The sequence below is a fragment of the Nothoprocta perdicaria genome, unplaced genomic scaffold (genome assembly GCF_003342845.1).
Source record: "Nothoprocta perdicaria isolate Ctin4 unplaced genomic scaffold, notPer1 scaffold_2, whole genome shotgun sequence".
NCBI lineage: Eukaryota > Metazoa > Chordata > Aves > Tinamiformes > Tinamidae > Nothoprocta > Nothoprocta perdicaria.
In genome coordinates this window covers 2,484,011-2,500,179 of record NW_020455204.1, presented here as the reverse complement: position 1 = coordinate 2,500,179, position 16,169 = coordinate 2,484,011, and the positions used below count along the sequence as shown (strand labels likewise).

General features: G+C 49.5%; 3 protein-coding genes across 3 annotated transcripts; 2 read left to right on the top strand and 1 right to left on the bottom strand.

Annotated features, from left to right (window-relative positions):
* The first annotated feature begins 258 nt into the window (after positions 1-258).
* On the top strand, positions 259-2,245 carry GSC2 (goosecoid homeobox 2). Its single transcript, XM_026037821.1, has 3 exons — positions 259-562; positions 1,313-1,560; positions 2,141-2,245. The coding sequence occupies exons 1-3, from the start codon at positions 259-261 to the stop codon at positions 2,243-2,245; spliced, it is 657 nt and encodes a 218-aa protein (XP_025893606.1).
* Positions 2,246-3,271: 1,026 nt separating this feature from the next.
* Positions 3,272-11,849, top strand: ESS2 (ess-2 splicing factor homolog; the record flags this gene model as incomplete). Its single annotated transcript, XM_026037457.1, has 10 exons — positions 3,272-3,337; positions 3,426-3,594; positions 4,733-4,825; positions 5,438-5,604; positions 7,001-7,118; positions 7,560-7,693; positions 7,825-7,927; positions 9,233-9,342; positions 10,228-10,343; positions 10,917-11,849. Coding segments are annotated over 10 exons (1,362 nt in total), but the record flags the coding sequence as incomplete, so codon positions are not given.
* A 425-nt stretch (positions 11,850-12,274) lies between these two features.
* LOC112945998 (testis-specific serine/threonine-protein kinase 1-like) lies at positions 12,275-13,267 on the bottom strand. The gene has a single exon (XM_026037755.1). The coding sequence runs from the start codon at positions 13,265-13,267 to the stop codon at positions 12,299-12,301; it is 969 nt and encodes a 322-aa protein (XP_025893540.1). The 3' UTR covers positions 12,275-12,298.
* Between the last annotated feature and the right edge of the window lie 2,902 nt (positions 13,268-16,169).

Genomic DNA, 16,169 nt, shown 5'->3' with positions numbered 1-16,169 from the left:
TATATATTTAGGATGGCTTCAGTCATAAAGCAGCTAGGTTAGAATGAAAAAAAAAAAAAAAGTGTGTGTGAGGGTGTGTATAAAATAGAAACTCAGGTGCAGGAATGACAGTCACTTCAAGCCCCAAGGCAAACGGGTGATTCCGGGCGGCTTCAATGATCTGCCTTAAAAGCTACCTGAGTGTAAGGGGTCTTTTTCTCTGTAAGACCCCGCTCTACTGGTGACTCCTGGAGAGCTTCCCTGGAGCAACATTCCAGGATGTCTTCGGAGCCAGTGCCCGGCGCTGAAAGCAGCAGGAGAGGCCCGAAGCAGCCGTGCTCGTTCAGCATCGAGAACATCCTCTCCAGCCCGGCAGGGAGAAGCCCCCCGCTCCTGGTGCCCTTGTGCCTCCAGGGGCTCCTGGACTGTGCCCCCGGGCGGCTGTGYGAGCTCGAGGGGGTCGCAGCCGGCCCCCTGCGCGAGGAGGATGAYGAGGAGGAAGAGCTGGAAGCTGCAGGTTGCGGCTGCTGCTGCTGTTCGCACGTGAGCGCCCGTTCCCTGCAGGACTCGCCGAGCTGGCTGGGTGAGTGTTGGGCTGCGATGGCTGCAGGGGCTTGGGGAAGGGGCCTCACAGTGGTGCCCRCGCTGGGCAGCGGGAAAGGCTGGGCTTAGAGTCTCCTTTCTGGCCTGCCACGGTGCCACGGTGGCGTTTTTAGAGCCTGGCTCTGGCAAGAGGCAGCTGGACCCGTTCTCAGCACCACCTCTAAGATCAGGTTTGGAAACTGCAGGTGGTATTTGCTGCYGGGCACTGCTGTGTTACTGCTCGGGGCTTAAAGGTGATGGTGCTCCCAGGAGCGGAAGGGCTCTGTGCAGCGCGTCCTGCTCGGGCTGCCAAGGCACCAGCCCTGGGGAACCCCACTGGGCATTAGATGGACAGACTTTTTGTTTGTATCTACCAGAAAAACAAAAACAAACAAACATAAACTCACAATGTGGTTTTACCTTAAAACCTTAAAATGTCTTCAAGGCTCAAAAAACCCTTAAAGCCTGAAGGCTCAAAGATCCCCCATTTCATTACTAAAAGGCATCTCTTCCCCTCTCACCTGGGCTGTGTGTTTCCAGTGACTTTTTGGAGCTGGTCATACTGCAGCTGGTAAGCGAACAGGGAAAAGGCAGCCCGCACCCTTCTCCCCAGGTGATGCCCTGAGCCCCCCTCGCTGCCCTCACGATCCAGCACCTCCTTCCGAGCCCCCCGCGCGGCCCCCGCGTGAGCAGGATCTTTATTGCAGCCCTCGGTCTCCCGGTGGCGCTGACCGTGGCTCCCCTCCCGCAGCCGCCCGGCTGCCCTGGCCCGTGCGGCTGCTGCGCTCCGCGGCCGGCGCCGGCACGAGGCCGCGGGGCGGCCCGGGCGAGCGGCAGGGCTTGCAGCAGGCGCAGCGGCGCACGCGGCGCCATCGCACCATCTTCACCGAGGAGCAGCTGCGGGCCCTGGAGACGCTTTTCCACCAGAACCAGTACCCAGACGTCATCACCAGGGAGCACCTCGCAAACCGCATTCACTTGAAGGAGGAGAGGGTAGAGGTGAGATCCTGCCCTTCGGTGAGGTGCCACCAGGAGTATTTCCCCATTCCGTTGGCTACAAAGCATCCCGAGAAGCCAGTCCCAAGCATTAGCCTATCTTTTTTTTTTTTTTTCCCCCCCCCCCAGGGCTTAATTTAAAAAACAAAACAAAAAACACTCTTAGGTTTTTGAGAAAACACAGCTTAGGTTTGGCACATAATGGAAGAGTAGAAAACAGTTCTGCTGCTGGTTGATTTTGGCAGCCTGGCGCCATAAATATTCCCATAGATACACCTATATAAATACACACACACACACAAGCGGGCACCTAATTCTGCTGACACTCTGCACCCAGGTCTGTTCCATCCTTCTGTGGCCTGCAGGATTTTGGTGTTTGCTGTGGGGATCCCAGCTCCCTCACGTCCCTCGTGTGTCTGAGCAGGACTGTGTCAAACAGACTGTGCAGGGGGGTTTATCCTGGGAAATGCATGGCAGTATCCCAAAGCTTAGTGCCACACTGTAAGCTCCAGGAATGCAACTGCCTGACGGCTGGCACCAAACGAAGTGCAGAATTCCACGTTTCTTCTTTTTGGCCTTTCAGGTTTGGTTTAAAAATCGCCGGGCCAAGTGGCGGCATCAGAAGAGGGYGACAGCTTCAGCTCTGCTCCTCCAAGGCCCCATGCAGTCCCCAGAGGAGAGCTGCTAGCGGGAGAGCCGCGGCATGGGAACCCCGGGAATCGCTGGCCCTTGGGCAGCCCTTCCGCAGGGGCAAAGCGACGGCGCCAACGGGAACCTCTGTTGCCCTGCGAGGGGAGCGCGGGTAGCAGCGGGCAGCGCATTTCAAGTCTTAGTCCTTCCATGTGACAAATAAATTAGAAGCCGTCACGCTGAGGCGCTTGAGCCGCGGCCGCTGCCCCAGGCGAGCGGCGGTTTCCAGTGTGTGCAAACCCCGCGGTTTCCAGTGTGTGCAAACCCCGCGGTTTCCAGTGTGTGCAAACCCAGCGGTTTCCAGTGTGTGCAAACCCGGAGGCCCCTCCAGCCGCTGTGCTCTGGGCATGGCCCATTTGTGCCCGTTCTGCTACTGCAGATATAAAAAACACCTTGCAAGCGACTGTGCGGTCTGTGGCACGCGAGGTGCCGCGGGTCCACGCGGCTGCTGCTGTTTTCCCTGGCAAACACACAGGGATTTCCGCGGGTGCAGCCACGGACTCCGCTCGCCCAGACACCACCCCGATGTAAACAGGGCCGCGCTGCGCAGCCGGGCAGCCTCCCGAGCGCCAGGGCCGCCCCACGGGACCCGACCACAGCGGGACCCGGGGCCCCGCTCCGGGGGGGCCCGCTCCGGGGAGGCCCCGCTCCGGGGGGGCCCCGCTCCGGGGGGACCCCGCTCCGGGGGGCCCCGCTCCGGGGAGGCCCCGCTCCGGGGGGGACCCGCTCCGGGGGGGCCCCTCGGGCCCGAGGCGGCCCCTCCGGGTAGGCCGCGCCGTTGCCATGGGAACCGGGGCGCTCAGCCGCGCACGCACCTCTCTATGATCCCCCGCCCGCGCGCGGGGGGGGGGAGAGTTGCGCGCGCCCTTTCCTCCCCCGCCTCTCTCTTACGTCACGGCGCGTCGCGTCGGCGACGGCGGCCGAGGAGGGGCGGGCGGTTGGCGGCGCCATGGAGGGGACGGCGGCGGCGGCCCGCGCGCTGGTGCCTGCGGCGCCCGGGGCCGCCGCGATGGGGCCGGTGCCGGCGGCGGCGGCGCGGGCGGCCGCGAAGCGCCCCAAGAAGATCCTGGACGAGGAGGCCTACATCGAGGTGAGGCGCGCGGCGCCGCGGGGCCCGCGGGGCCCGCCCGGCCCAGCGCGGCGCTCACGGCCCGGCCGCCCCGCGCGTCTCCCCGCAGGGCCTGGAGAGCATCATCCAGCGGGACTTCTTCCCCGACGTGCAGAAGCTGCGCGCGCAGAAGGAGTACCTGGAGGCGGAGGAGAGCGGCGACCTGGAGAAGATGCGGCAGATCGCCATCAAGTTCGGCTCCTCGCTGGGCAGGCCGGCCCGCGACACGCCCGCGCCCTGTAGGCACCGGCCCGCGTCGCCTTCCGCCTCCCGGGCCCCGGGATGGGCATTTGAAGCGAGCAAACCCCGCGGTTCTGTCGTTTCTGTGGCCAGGGCTATGCGGGGATGGGAAAACCCCGTCTTAACAGATTGGGACCTCRCTTCTTATTTGTTAGAACCTTCTAAAAACATAACGGCTTATGTCTAATGGCATTGTTCCCTTTTATGCGTCTTCATGCAAACTACGACTGTTTTAAAGCATCRAAATTGATACTCCCTGGGGTTTAATATCCCGCATTGGACACTAGCCAGTCTCTGGTCTCTAAGCAGTTTAGTATCTAGTGCTGGACTTTTTTGATAGTGGCTAGTAATTTATTGAGGAAATGATTCTTTAGAGTAACCATTCCTATAGACATACTTTTTCAGTATTGTTCCCAAGATCATGTTACTTGTTATAACTTAAAGTATTTTACTATTTAAAATCCTAGACTGGTTTTGAATCTTTATTATTGTATTAGATATTTTTACTACTTTTCCATGTACTTTTACTGTGCATTCAGAAGTACAATAGTAATATATTGAGGAAGCAATAAGGTGTTGAAAGCTCGTGATTATCAGTGCTTCACAGGGCAAGTGTGGAGTGTACAGTTGCATACTAGCTTTAAGATATTGAAATRTTTCCTGTGCTGAAGCCCAGCACCTAGATATGTTCTTCCTATGGAGTTTAGCTCTCCCATGGCAAGGGCCACGTGTTACCAAGTGCATTCCTTTCCTTCCCTTATAGTGGGTGCTGTCCTGCATTAAGGTTGTTACCTTAATGCCTGCGTTAAGGCTGTTACCACGTTGGTATTGCTGCCTGCTTTTGTTGAGTGAGGCCATAGATAGTATGGCAAATATATAGGAGCTTTACCGTTCTGTGACGTTTTCAGTAGGAGACAAATAGTATCTTAGCTGAAAGTAGATATTGTTCAATGGTTGGAACTGAATTGCATARAGTATTTTGAAGTCTTTTCACTTCTTTCAGCTCTTTAATTCACTAGTTCCTCTTTTCATAACTATCTTCTATGACTTGTTTGCCTCATGACTTTTGCTGTGCTGCAAAATATTATCGCCACTGCCCTGCACTCTGGTAACCACGGGAATCCTTTTCTATTACAGATGTTACTCCAGCCACGTTTGAAACCCCTGAAGTGCATCCACGTCTTCCACTTGCCAATAAATCCAAGGTTGGCTTCAAAGCTGCAGAGGAAGGTAAGGCAATGTGATTTCTCTAGTTGAATTCTTCAGCATCACAGAGATATTGCTATGAGTCCTTTTTTGCCCTTCTGTAATGGTTTGAGGAGTTTAGCAGATGAAAAAGTCATCTTCTTTAGCCTTATAGTAGCAAAAATAAAACACTTGATGTTAGATGTGAGGTAATACTTTACAGCTCTGTGAATTCCCAATTGTGGATCTCTTTATGGCTATATAAATTCTTGACTCAGTTGACTTCTTTGAAGACAGAAGATTCCTCTTGTCACACAAAATTAATTTTGTCAGGAAGCTTCAAACCAGGCACAGAACTATTCATATACTGCTAAAAATGTCTGCTAGCAGCTGGCCATTCTTGCTTTTTTCCTTCAACATGAATAACTATAAATGCCATTAACAGATTTTATGTGAAAATTGGTTATACATCTTCCAAAATAATTTATTACTCTACTATTTTGAGCACACTTTTTTTCYTTTCACAAGCTTCATGTTAATTTTTAGTGGGTCAGTAGAAAGYCCCCTCTCAGAGGGGATTAAGAGCTACGTACAGCTCCTTTCTAGAAAGGGAAGTGTTAATCAGTCTTGGGTTTCTTCCCCCCTGCCCCTTGCTAGGAGAAGCGGAAAAAGATGCTAAAGATGAACTTCCCAGTCTGGACAGCTTCTTAGCAAAACACACGAGTGAAGATAATGCTTCATTTGAGCAGATCATGGAAGTGGCTAAAGAGAAGGAGAAAGTCAAACATGCTTGGCTGTACAGTGCAGAAGAGGAGTATGCCCAGGTAGGAAAAYGACTCTAGCGTATCTCATTTCTTCTGAAATGATACAGAAAGGAATCTGTTTTTTCCRTCTGTAACTCAAAGACAATGTTGACTTTGTCACTGAGGAATGATCTGTCTCTCCCTAGAGTTTATAGCTGTGAAGCACGGCCCTACGCACAAGTGTCAGTGTTCTTGGCAGTCTCTTCCATAAGGGCCAATACAGTGGAGAGCAGCCAAAGAGCCGTTCCTGATGTTTGTCCATCAGCCTTTTGTTATCTGCAGTTTTTTTTTCTCATTTTGTTTTCTATTTCTATTATCAGTAATAGTCTGTTCAGCTGCTAATACAAAGTATTGTACATAATAGGGCTAACTCTGCAGAAGAATTGTCATCTTCATGAGCATTATGTTTTTTATCTCAGCTAATGTAAATCCTTAAAGAATCTGTGGTAATGATATGCCCTCCACGGCCCCTTGTGCATATTCATTGCTGTAATCCAGAGTTAAAAGGTGGACAGCAGGAGAATGTGGGAGCTGTATCAGATCAGGTTACTGAGAGAGAGGAAAGCGAAGCTATTGGAGCTGCTCTTGTGCTCCTGCCCTTTGTCTTTCTGCCAGCCAGCACTCTGTGAGCAGACCTTGTGCTTTCTTGTACAGCATGTCTGTGTATCCATATATTTAGCAGACAAATTTCCTATGCCTCATTTGATGAGTTCAGTGACAATACAGCTTTTAAAAAATATGTAGATATGCACTAAAGACGGTGTCGATTAAAATGTCTTTTATATAGCTCCTGGAAGTATTTGACTAGTTTGATTAGTGCGAGAGCTTTCAAGTGAGGTAACTTTGCAGTGGCTGCCTGCCTTCCACTTGCTTTGTGTTCATGTTGGTGGTACTAGAATGCTGTTAAGAGTGGGTTAATGTGGGTAAGAGTGTGAATGTCAGATGCTTCAGTGGCTGTATTCACTATGGAAATGTTTGAATGCTCCCAAGCTATGGCTTTGTAAGACTGTCGTTATTTTAGATACGAGTAATGTAACCTGCTCTTCCCTTTCTGAGCAATGAAGATGATGATTTACTTTTGATTGGTGGATTGAGCAAAAAGAACCTTGAAACCAATATAAGTGTTACAAGACAAAATGAATAAAATCATAAACTTTTTCTGGGAAGTTAAGCCTTTAGTCTTTGCTTAGTTTTTATGCCAGAACTTCATATAGAGTTCCTGTTTGGAATCTCACTTAGGAAGAGGATGTTTCTAGAATACCTGTTGTCAGAGAGGGAGACTTTTGCCACACGGATGGAAGGTGTAGGGGGACACATAACTGAAGAGGGGACTGAACTGAGCCAGATATGTATACCTGCTTAGAAGAGTGCAGGTTTCYGTTTTAGACATGTTTTTTTTTCTTTATATTCCTTTCAGCGACGAAATAACAACCTGGCACTTCCTTCAGCAGAGCAGCAGGCCCTTGAAAATGTGAAAGCTGGGCTGGAGACGTGGGAGTACACGGCTCGGAATACCCTCATGTACTACCCTACAGGTGGGGTGTGCGGGGCCCTCGGGAGAGCCTGGATTCGGATGGTCTCATTCCAGACAATGCTATTAGTATTTCCACAGATGGCTAAGCAGTTCTTTCTGGTTATGCTGCATTTTATTTTTTCTGATTATAAAGTTCAGATAAGATGTAGTTTTCCACAGCAACTCGTTTAGTAATCCCATCTTCTTTTTGTAAATGTATAATCAATAGTTTCTGTACTTTGCTGCTCCTCAGAAGCCTAGTCTTAATTTGTTCATAGCTTTCAGGTGTTGCACAACATAGATTAGTGCAATTATTATTTAAATTGCTGGAGATAAACAGCTGCACTTGATGCTGGATTCTCACATAAAAATGCATGGCCAAGCTTATGTTCTCTGGGACTTCACTAGGCAATGTGCCGTGGTACCTGAACTTTTAGTTAAAAATCTGTGTGTATCATTCCAGGTGTACCCAATGAGGATGACATATTCAAAAAGCCCAGGGAAGTTGTCCATCGAAACACACGTTTTGTGAAGGACCCTTTTAGTCAAGCTGTGAGCAAATCCCAGCTCCAACAAGCTGCAGCACTCAATGCTCAGGTTAGATGACTTTGCTTCTGATCAAAACCGTGTTAGATTCAGCCTTCCTGTGTTGTTCATAAAGCAGATCTGTGCATGTGCTGGATAGACCTTTCTTCAGAGGCAAATGAAGGATGTCTCTTTTGTTACAGTACAAACAGGGCAAAGTGGGACCAGATGGGAAAGAGCTGATACCCCAGGAGTCTCCAAAAGTGAATGGATATGGATTTGTGGCTACACCCTCTCCTGCTCCTGGTAAGAGAATTTTCTTGGCTGTTGTGATGTAAGAGGATTAATACTTCATTTATCACGATGTACTGTTCATCTAGCRCTGCAGTATTATTATTGATGCTTAGACAAGTAGGTAAGCAGTCTGTCTGCACGTGTCTCATGAACTGATGGCTTTCTCGTGTGTGGTGTGTGCTGGCTTGATTCAGTGCCTCGCTTCTACTCCAGCCACTGGAGCAGAAGTCGTGAAGTATCTGAGAAGCTCTGAACATGCTGCCATGCAACTTCATAGATCACATCACATAGGGTGAGGCATTCTGGGCAAGTGGGGTGCTATGGAGCTTGTTTTATTCCTGGGCAGTGCTTTTCTAGTGGCCTAAAAGGATCTCAGACATTTCACAAGCATTAAACTTCTGACAAATTAAATTGTCCATCTYGCAAAATGGGGAGCGTTCATGACCAAATGCGTGTTGGGCAGTTTGCTGAGTGTTGGTTCAGAGTGGCACACAGAGGCTTTTCTTGCTTTGTGGTCTAGCCTGTGGTTTTCTCCACCTCTCCTGCTTTCTAGCTTCTTCTCCCTTTGAATACACTTGTGTGTTGTTGTGTGTCTCTTAGTTGAAATGTGATGTCTCAGTTTTCAGCTTTCTTTCACCAACCACTATGTTTCCTTGACTTTCCTCACTAGCGACAGTGAGGCTTTTCCTCTGAAGAGCCTGTAGGTGGCATTTGCAACACACCTCCTTTCTGCAGTGTAAATGCATTTTTCCAAACTTCGGGCAGTAAGATTCCCTAGCCAGTGATTTAATCAGTGCAGCTACTCTGCAGCTGTAGCTGTAAGGAAAGATACAGTCAGTTTGTCACATGCCAGCCTACAGACGAACTGAGAGTATGTCTGTCTGTAACATCTGTCTAAAGTCCTCTACCTCTTTTCCTTCTTTCAAGTGGTTCACTGTGTTTAAGGAGTTTTCGTAACAGAGTGGAAGACTAATTTTGTAGAGGAAAAAAATGAAAGTGTCTCTAAGCAAAAGCACAGCAAATGGAAAAGAAAACATATGGAGAGGACAGTGCTTGAGTATTATAAACTAGAGGGTGACACAGCTATAGGCAGTCCTTTGGATTTAAGATCATGCCCTCATAATAGGATACACCTTATCATTAAATAGAGGATGTGGGGTTTTTCCCCTGTGATCTTCTCTCTCTCTCTCTCTCTCTCTCTCTCTCTCTCTCTCTCTCTCTCTCTCTCTCTCTCTCTCTCTCTCTCTCCCTTTTTTCTCTTTGTCTCTTTTAAACAAAAACGTCTTGCATCAGTATGACTTTTCTAATTTATTGTAGGTGTGAATGAATCTCCTCTTATGACATGGGGTGAAATCGAAAGCACCCCTTTGCGTTTAGAGGGATCAGAAACACCCTATGTGGACAGAACACCTGGACCAGCCTTCAAGGTATTTCATGCCAGGATTCAGCATGTCATTCTTACTTTTTTGGGGGAAGGAGAAGGGAGGATGCACTAAAAATGGAAAGAGCTGCTTAACTTGCAGACTAACATTGCTGGGAGGTGTGTGACACATCTGGGCTGTGTTTTCGGTCCTTGAGAATAATGATCTAGATTCTGCTGGGAGGGTGGAGGTGGACGTGGCTCCACATGAAAGCTGCTTGGTGGAGGTGCCTGGGTGGAACACTCATTGCTGGCAAGAGGGTGAGACTCAGTGTTTTACAATGGGCCCAGACAAAGTGGCTTTCTGAGGAAGCTGGAGAGGCCTCCRATTTCTCTGGTTTTAATGTGTGAAAATAGAAATCTTTGGCTTCCCTCTGTCTTCTTCTTTCTGCTCTCACAATCAGGCAGCTGTATCACTTTCGGGCAGAAAAGGCATCCTGGATTTCCTAATGGCACCTGACCCTGCTGCTAGAGACCGTTTAGTTAGAAAAGGTGTAATTTGCTGTATGGGCCTCTGTTTTGAAGCCTTTGACTGCTTTTCCCCCTGTTTAGCAATGTGTGTGTTTGCCTGTGAGCTGGCTGGCTGCCGGCCAGCCTGAGCAAGACACAGGTGACATTGTTTGTCTAGGAGAGACAGCGGGAGGAAATGCCAGAGGTAGTGGCTGCTTCCTTGACTGAACTGGTTCTACCAATTTTGTTAGCTGCTAAGGCAGGCTCAAGGTCTCCCTGTGTCCTCTCTGGCTTTGGGTAGCAGCAGAGAGGAGTGGGCTGTCCTCCTCCCTCCCCACTTTAGCTCCTTGTGGGCTGCAGTACAACTGTGAAGGTGCTTTGACTCATTTATGCAGCACTCCTATTGGTACTCTGATGGGTGAACTGTGTGGTGTATTTATAGATCCTGGAGCCTGGGCGCCGTGAGAGGCTAGGACTCAAGATGGCCAACGAAGTAGCAGCTAAAAACCGAGCAAAAAAGCAGGAGGCCCTTCGAAAAGTCACAGAAAACCTGGCCAGGTAAGACTTGTGTTCTGCCTGTACAGACCCTGACAGCAGAATCGGGGATGGGTGTTTCTTGAAGAGATTTAAATCAGTGTGTGCAGAAAGGGAGGAATTACAGTGCTGGAAGCAGAAAGCGGTACAGTCAAGCTAAAATGTTTCAGAAGTAAAAAGAGACTTAATTCCCAAGGAAACGTGGTTGGTGGCTGATCTTGATTTTACCCTCCTGTGAGCCTTACTGTTCTGCCCTACAGCACCTAGGCAGTGCCCCAGAAATATGACCTGCCACGTTGCAGTAAGAGGAGGCATGAAAAGACTTGCTTAATTGGGTCACACGAAGGACAAAGCAGGCTCAAGGGAAAGATAGGCAGTGCTGTTCATATTCGGGAGGGACATCAGATGTGTCTGTGTTACTGTAGCTCTCTAGAGAGATGGGCTGCAACTACCAGCTTGTGAAATGTCTTCTRCAGCCAGTGGGTCTGGCCTGGGGGAAGTGGCCACCAAGCCCTCCCATGGGAGTATTGATGCCCTTCCTGATAAATGGCAAGATTTTAGTGAAAAATAATCTTTTAAACRTTTATTCTATTCCAGCCTTACTCCCAAAGGACTAAGCCCGGCTATGTCACCAGCTTTGCAACGGCTGGTGAACAGGACTGCGAGTAAATACACAGACAAAGCACTGCGTGCCAGCTATACCCCCTCCCCAGCCCACACGGGAACGCCCGGCTACAAGACGCCAGCAGCCGGGCCCCGGACGCCCACGGGCACCCCGCAGCCAAGGACAGTGTCTCAGACACCAGTGTCTCAGGATACTACGTCAATCACAGACAATTTACTGCAGCTTCCTAAAAGAAGAAAGGCATCTGATTTCTTCTAAAGAATTTCTGATTTCTTCTAAATAGTCCTTTCATCATCAAGGCGATACTGGATTAGCTGCCAACTGGATGTGGTGGAACCATCAGTATTAAGGGGTGTCTAAGTGCAGCTGCCAGAAGAGAACGCAGCAGTTTCTAGTTCTGGGACCAGCTCTCCTGTTAGACCACATCACTGAAGTAGCCTATGATGTGTTTTTTGGAAATGAAACATTTTCTATTGTGCTRTAACTTCCCTTGGAAACACAGGGATATGTTGTATAAGGCTGCCATAGCGTACGGATGCTTCCTGCAGTGACAGAGAAAACATTGGACTCTCGGAAAACAGCAAGGATTTTGTGAAGATATTTTTCTCTTTTTGAGATGACCCTGTGACTGCATTTCAATACTTCTGTGTACAGATATCTCTATTTATAAAATGTGGTAATACTTGCTCAAAGGTTGACTAAACCTTTCTGTAGCGTGTCAAAATTCCTTCTGTGCTTTGCAGAAAAGGGAGGTAGATCTTGCAACTTAAAAGCAAAGATACAGTCAGGTCTGTAAGCTCCTCAGTTCCATGTTCCAACTGTGCATATACTAAGACAGGACCCGGAATTTTAGCGGTCTTCTCTTTAATTTGACCAGAGCTTAAACTGATGATCTTGAGTGTACAGGGGGCCTGTCAAGAGCGTTAGTACCTCATGAGAACAGTATACACATACAGTTTTGGACATCAGCTGACACTTTCTARTAACCTGCCCTGCCCTTGTGGTGCTGAATCCACCGTGTGGCTAATGCACGTGTGGCTCCTTCGGCCAGTGCAAGCAGGAGCTTGAGAGATGGGAGCAGTGATCTGCAAATGCCAGTCAACTGCACAGTGACCTGAAGGAAAGCTGCCCAACGTGCGTCCAGCAGTAACTTCTGCTCCCTGCAAACCATCTCAGAGACAGGCCTTTTGAGTAGTGCTAAGCTGTTTGTTCAGCTCAGCACTGCATCCTCTATGCTTTGATTGTAAAGCAGAAGACAAGGACTATTTCTGAAAGGGTTCGTGGAATCAGAAGTTGAAACCTAGCAGTTCACGAGTTAGATCAGCTGCTGTGATACTGTTAAAACCAGCTATAACTAAGAAGATTCCTTTTCCCTCTCTCCTTCCTTTTCTGCAGGCGGGGATTCTGCTTGCTGGTTTTGCTCAGATTTTTGCTCTTGCAGGTTCTGGGAACACTCGCCCTCTTCTGCAGCTGGTGCTGTTGAAGGTTTTGCGGTTTCTGGAGTCTGCAACCAAGAGTGGCTTAAAACTTGTTCTATGTTCAGCCTCTGAGACACATCTGGCTGCAGCATGCGGTAAATGAGATCCTTGCACGCTGCAGTCAGGTGCCTGGACTTGGGGAAATGGATCTTGTGTTGTTTCTGAACCCAGACCATTTTTCTGATGTTAGAATCATCAAATGGCATTAATGCACAGACCATGATGTATAGGATGACCCCCAGGCTCCAAATGTCACAAAATTTGGGATTACAAGGAATGCCCTGTAGCACTTCGGGGGCTGCGTAAGCAGCAGACCCGCAGAACGTTTTACTGAGCGTAATTTGCCCGTTTTCATCCCGAGTTAAGGGTCTGGAAAAGCCAAAGTCTGACAGCTTGATGTTGAGGTCTTTATCAAGGAGGACGTTCTCACATTTCAGGTCCCTGTGAGCAAGATCCATGTCATGGCAGTACCTGATGGCAGACGCCAACTGCAGAAACTTTCTCTTGGCCATATCCTCTTTCATGGCTCCGGTAACCTTGATGTAGTCCAGCAGGTCTCCCCTTACGCCCAGCTCCATTATGATGTACACTTTGCCCACGAACGTTTCGAATATCTCGTAGGTTTTGACTATTGAGGGGTGGTTCATACGTTTCAAAGCAGCTATTTCCCTGGGGAGAAACTTCTCCAGGAAATCCTGGGGCGTTTTCCTCTTGTCGATGATCTTGATGGCCACGTTGCATTTCAGCCTGTCGCAGTAGGCCGCTTTCACCTTGCCGTAYGAGCCTTCCCCCAGCGTGACGCCCACGTTGTAGCCTCTCTTGCCAAGCACCATGATATCGTCCATCGTATTGGAGGAGCGGTGAGCGAGGGGGGCCGGGGGCGCCTCATCCGCACCAGCACGCTGCATCTTGCCGTTCCATGGTGGCCGCCCGGGCGCTTTGCGCCGCCGGAGCCCGCGGCTGCCCAGCGCTGCGGCTCTGTGATGTCACAAATCCCGGGAATGGAGGGAGCCCCGCGAGGAAGCTGCAGGGTACCACGAGCCAGGGCAACGCTTGGCATCGGGGCCTCCGGAGGCATCAGCCTGCGCTCCACCTCYGTCATAAATGGTCTTTGCATTTAGTTTTATCAAAGGGATAGAAGTAACTTAAGCGTTTTTCTTCCACCTTTTATAAAATGATTCTAATACTTTTCTGTATGTGCGCTTATGTTAGTCAGGTACTCAAYTGTGTGATAAAATAATTCAGTAGGGAATGATTCAGCTATATTTAGCTTTTTTTAATTGATATTTTTAATGGATTTTTATAAGAAAAGCTAACAGGAATATGCAGGTCGTTCAGGGGGTGGCTGCTTCAGGCTTTGCTTGGTCATTTGTAGATGTGTTTTCCATGAGATAAAATGACAAAGAAATTGATTAATGTTTACAAAACAAGCCATTTCCTAAAGTATAAAAGTATGGGAAGTTTTTCTGAGGTAACTTAATTCAGTGAAGTAGCACTCTGGAAGGGTTTATACTTTTGGAACATTTTCTTCTTCCCACTCTTCCTTTTCTTCCTCTCCATACAGTGAAATCTAGCGTGAGCTCTTTTTGCTGGATATCGTGTAGTTCCAAAATGTGTTGGTAAACTAGTTAAGTGGTTTTATTGTACAAGGGAGCAGTGTACTCTAGTTTTGCTGGTTTGGCTTGAAGGTTCAATTTGCTCCACTCCTGTGTTTTGCAGTGCTGAGGACTGGCTGCTTTTGCAGATGCCTTCTTAAACACTTGCTTGGTGCATGAGCTGTGTTTTGACTTCCAGGTTCTGGTTTCTAGAGGAAACCTTGTGCTAACAGTGTATTCAAAGCTGTTGTTTCTGTTGTTTTGCATGTTGATTGCTTCACCATAATCAGCCTCTGGGGGTTTTGCTGTTTTGATTTCAGCTTCTTCAAATTGCTCTTTCAGCTCCCACGTGTGCATCTTCAAAGACTTGCTGAAACCAGGGCCAGCAACAGTCGCGCTTAGTTCACTAGAATGGATAACAGTGTCATTCTAAAGAACAGAAGTGATACCACCGAGCTGGGCCTTCCTCCCTCCCTCTCTCTTGGAAGGTTTTGGCTAACTTTTGTGATCATCTCCCAAATGGAAGAGCTGCTTTCTGCGTGCCTGGGCCGCACGCAGAGCTGTGCTGGTCCCCGTGCRAGCCGACCCTTGAATGTGCCATGACGTGGCATTCAACCTGTGGCTTCCGTGCTGCGTGCGGGAGCCCAGCGAAGCGCTGAGCGCCGTGGGGCAGGACGCGGGCACGGGCAGGTGGCTACGCTCGCCCCACACCAAACACGGGGCAGGCTACGTAACGTTTGCCAGGTTTGGTGTTTGCTGTAATCAAGTGATGTCTAACCTAGGGAAAATTCTACACAGCGCTTTCAGCAGTGCCTCCAACTTCTGTGAGAAGATGTTTGCTGCCCTATTTATCKTGGAGGGGAGCTGTCTCTTGCCATATGCAAAACTCCCATCCCTTGGCTATGAATATGCTATGAGAACCCTTCCAAAGCACTTGACTTTCATAGTGTTCATCTTAAAAATCCTCCAATCAACATGGTGTTGATGAGAATAACTGCGTGAAATGAATAACTTGTCCTTTTTTTTAGTTTAGAAGTAAAGGCTGAACGTTTTCTTGAAGCTAGGCAGTAAAGTTAATCAGATATTTGTGCATGCATATGAAGAGGATCCATTTACTAACTTCCGTGTTCTCAGAAATGTCCTTTTAAGGACTAGACTGACAGAGTAGCCACAGAAATCTTAGCTAAATGTTTTTTTTTGTTGCCCCCCCCAATGCTGTGATGCACTAGCCTGCATGAAATTCAGGACCCCTCTGTGTGGGTACACAGACCTCAGTCTGGGCTTGAGTCCAGCCTCCCCATTTCTTGCTGCCTCCTGCCTCTGCCCCAGCTCTYGCGCTGAGGCCGGGGCTCTGCGCCGCGGCGGCCTCGGGCAGCGAGGGGTAGGACAGTTTAGGTCTGAGCTCTGAAAGCTCCTTGAGGAAGTGATTCGTGKCCCCCCTTCTGTGAGGGCAGGGAAGGCAGCAGGACAGCGAGCGGCAGCGGCGAGGTCCCTGCGTCACCAGGCGGTGCATCGTGCACGTTTCCTGCAACGCGGGGGCATCTCTGGGATTTGGGCATGTGCTGTTGGGTGCTCCTGGACGGAGCCTTCCCTTTGCGGCTGTGACGGTTCCCTCTTGTTCCCCAGACCGAGACTTTGAAGGACAATGTGGAGGCATCTGGACAGGTAAGACACAGAGGTGCCCTGCAGCGGAGYCAATGCTGGGGTATCCCTGAGCTTCCCCCCAGTGCTGCATAGAGAGAGCGAAGAGACCCTTCTGTCCCTCACAAATCCTGCTCGGGACTAGTCTGGCTTGGAGCCTGCTTTCGCCTCTGCTGCTTTGCACCCAGCAGCCTCTCGGGACTAAGCTTTGGAGGGGGAAATAAGAGAAAAGGGGGCATGTAACGTGCTCCTCTTTGAGGAGGACGGGGTGATGGGGACCCATTGGGTAGGGTTTCCACAAGGAGCACAGCAAGCAGAGTGTGCCATGCATGGGAGGATTTATCTAGATGTTCATGTTGATCCACCTTCATGTGTGCAGTGACTCTGCCACCCTCCCAAATCGGAGAAATGCAGCGAGCCACAGGAGTGCTCGCRCTGAAGACACTTCAAAGCAGGCGTGTATAAAATTATACCTGGGAGACGTGCAGGTGACATGGACAGGCATCCATGG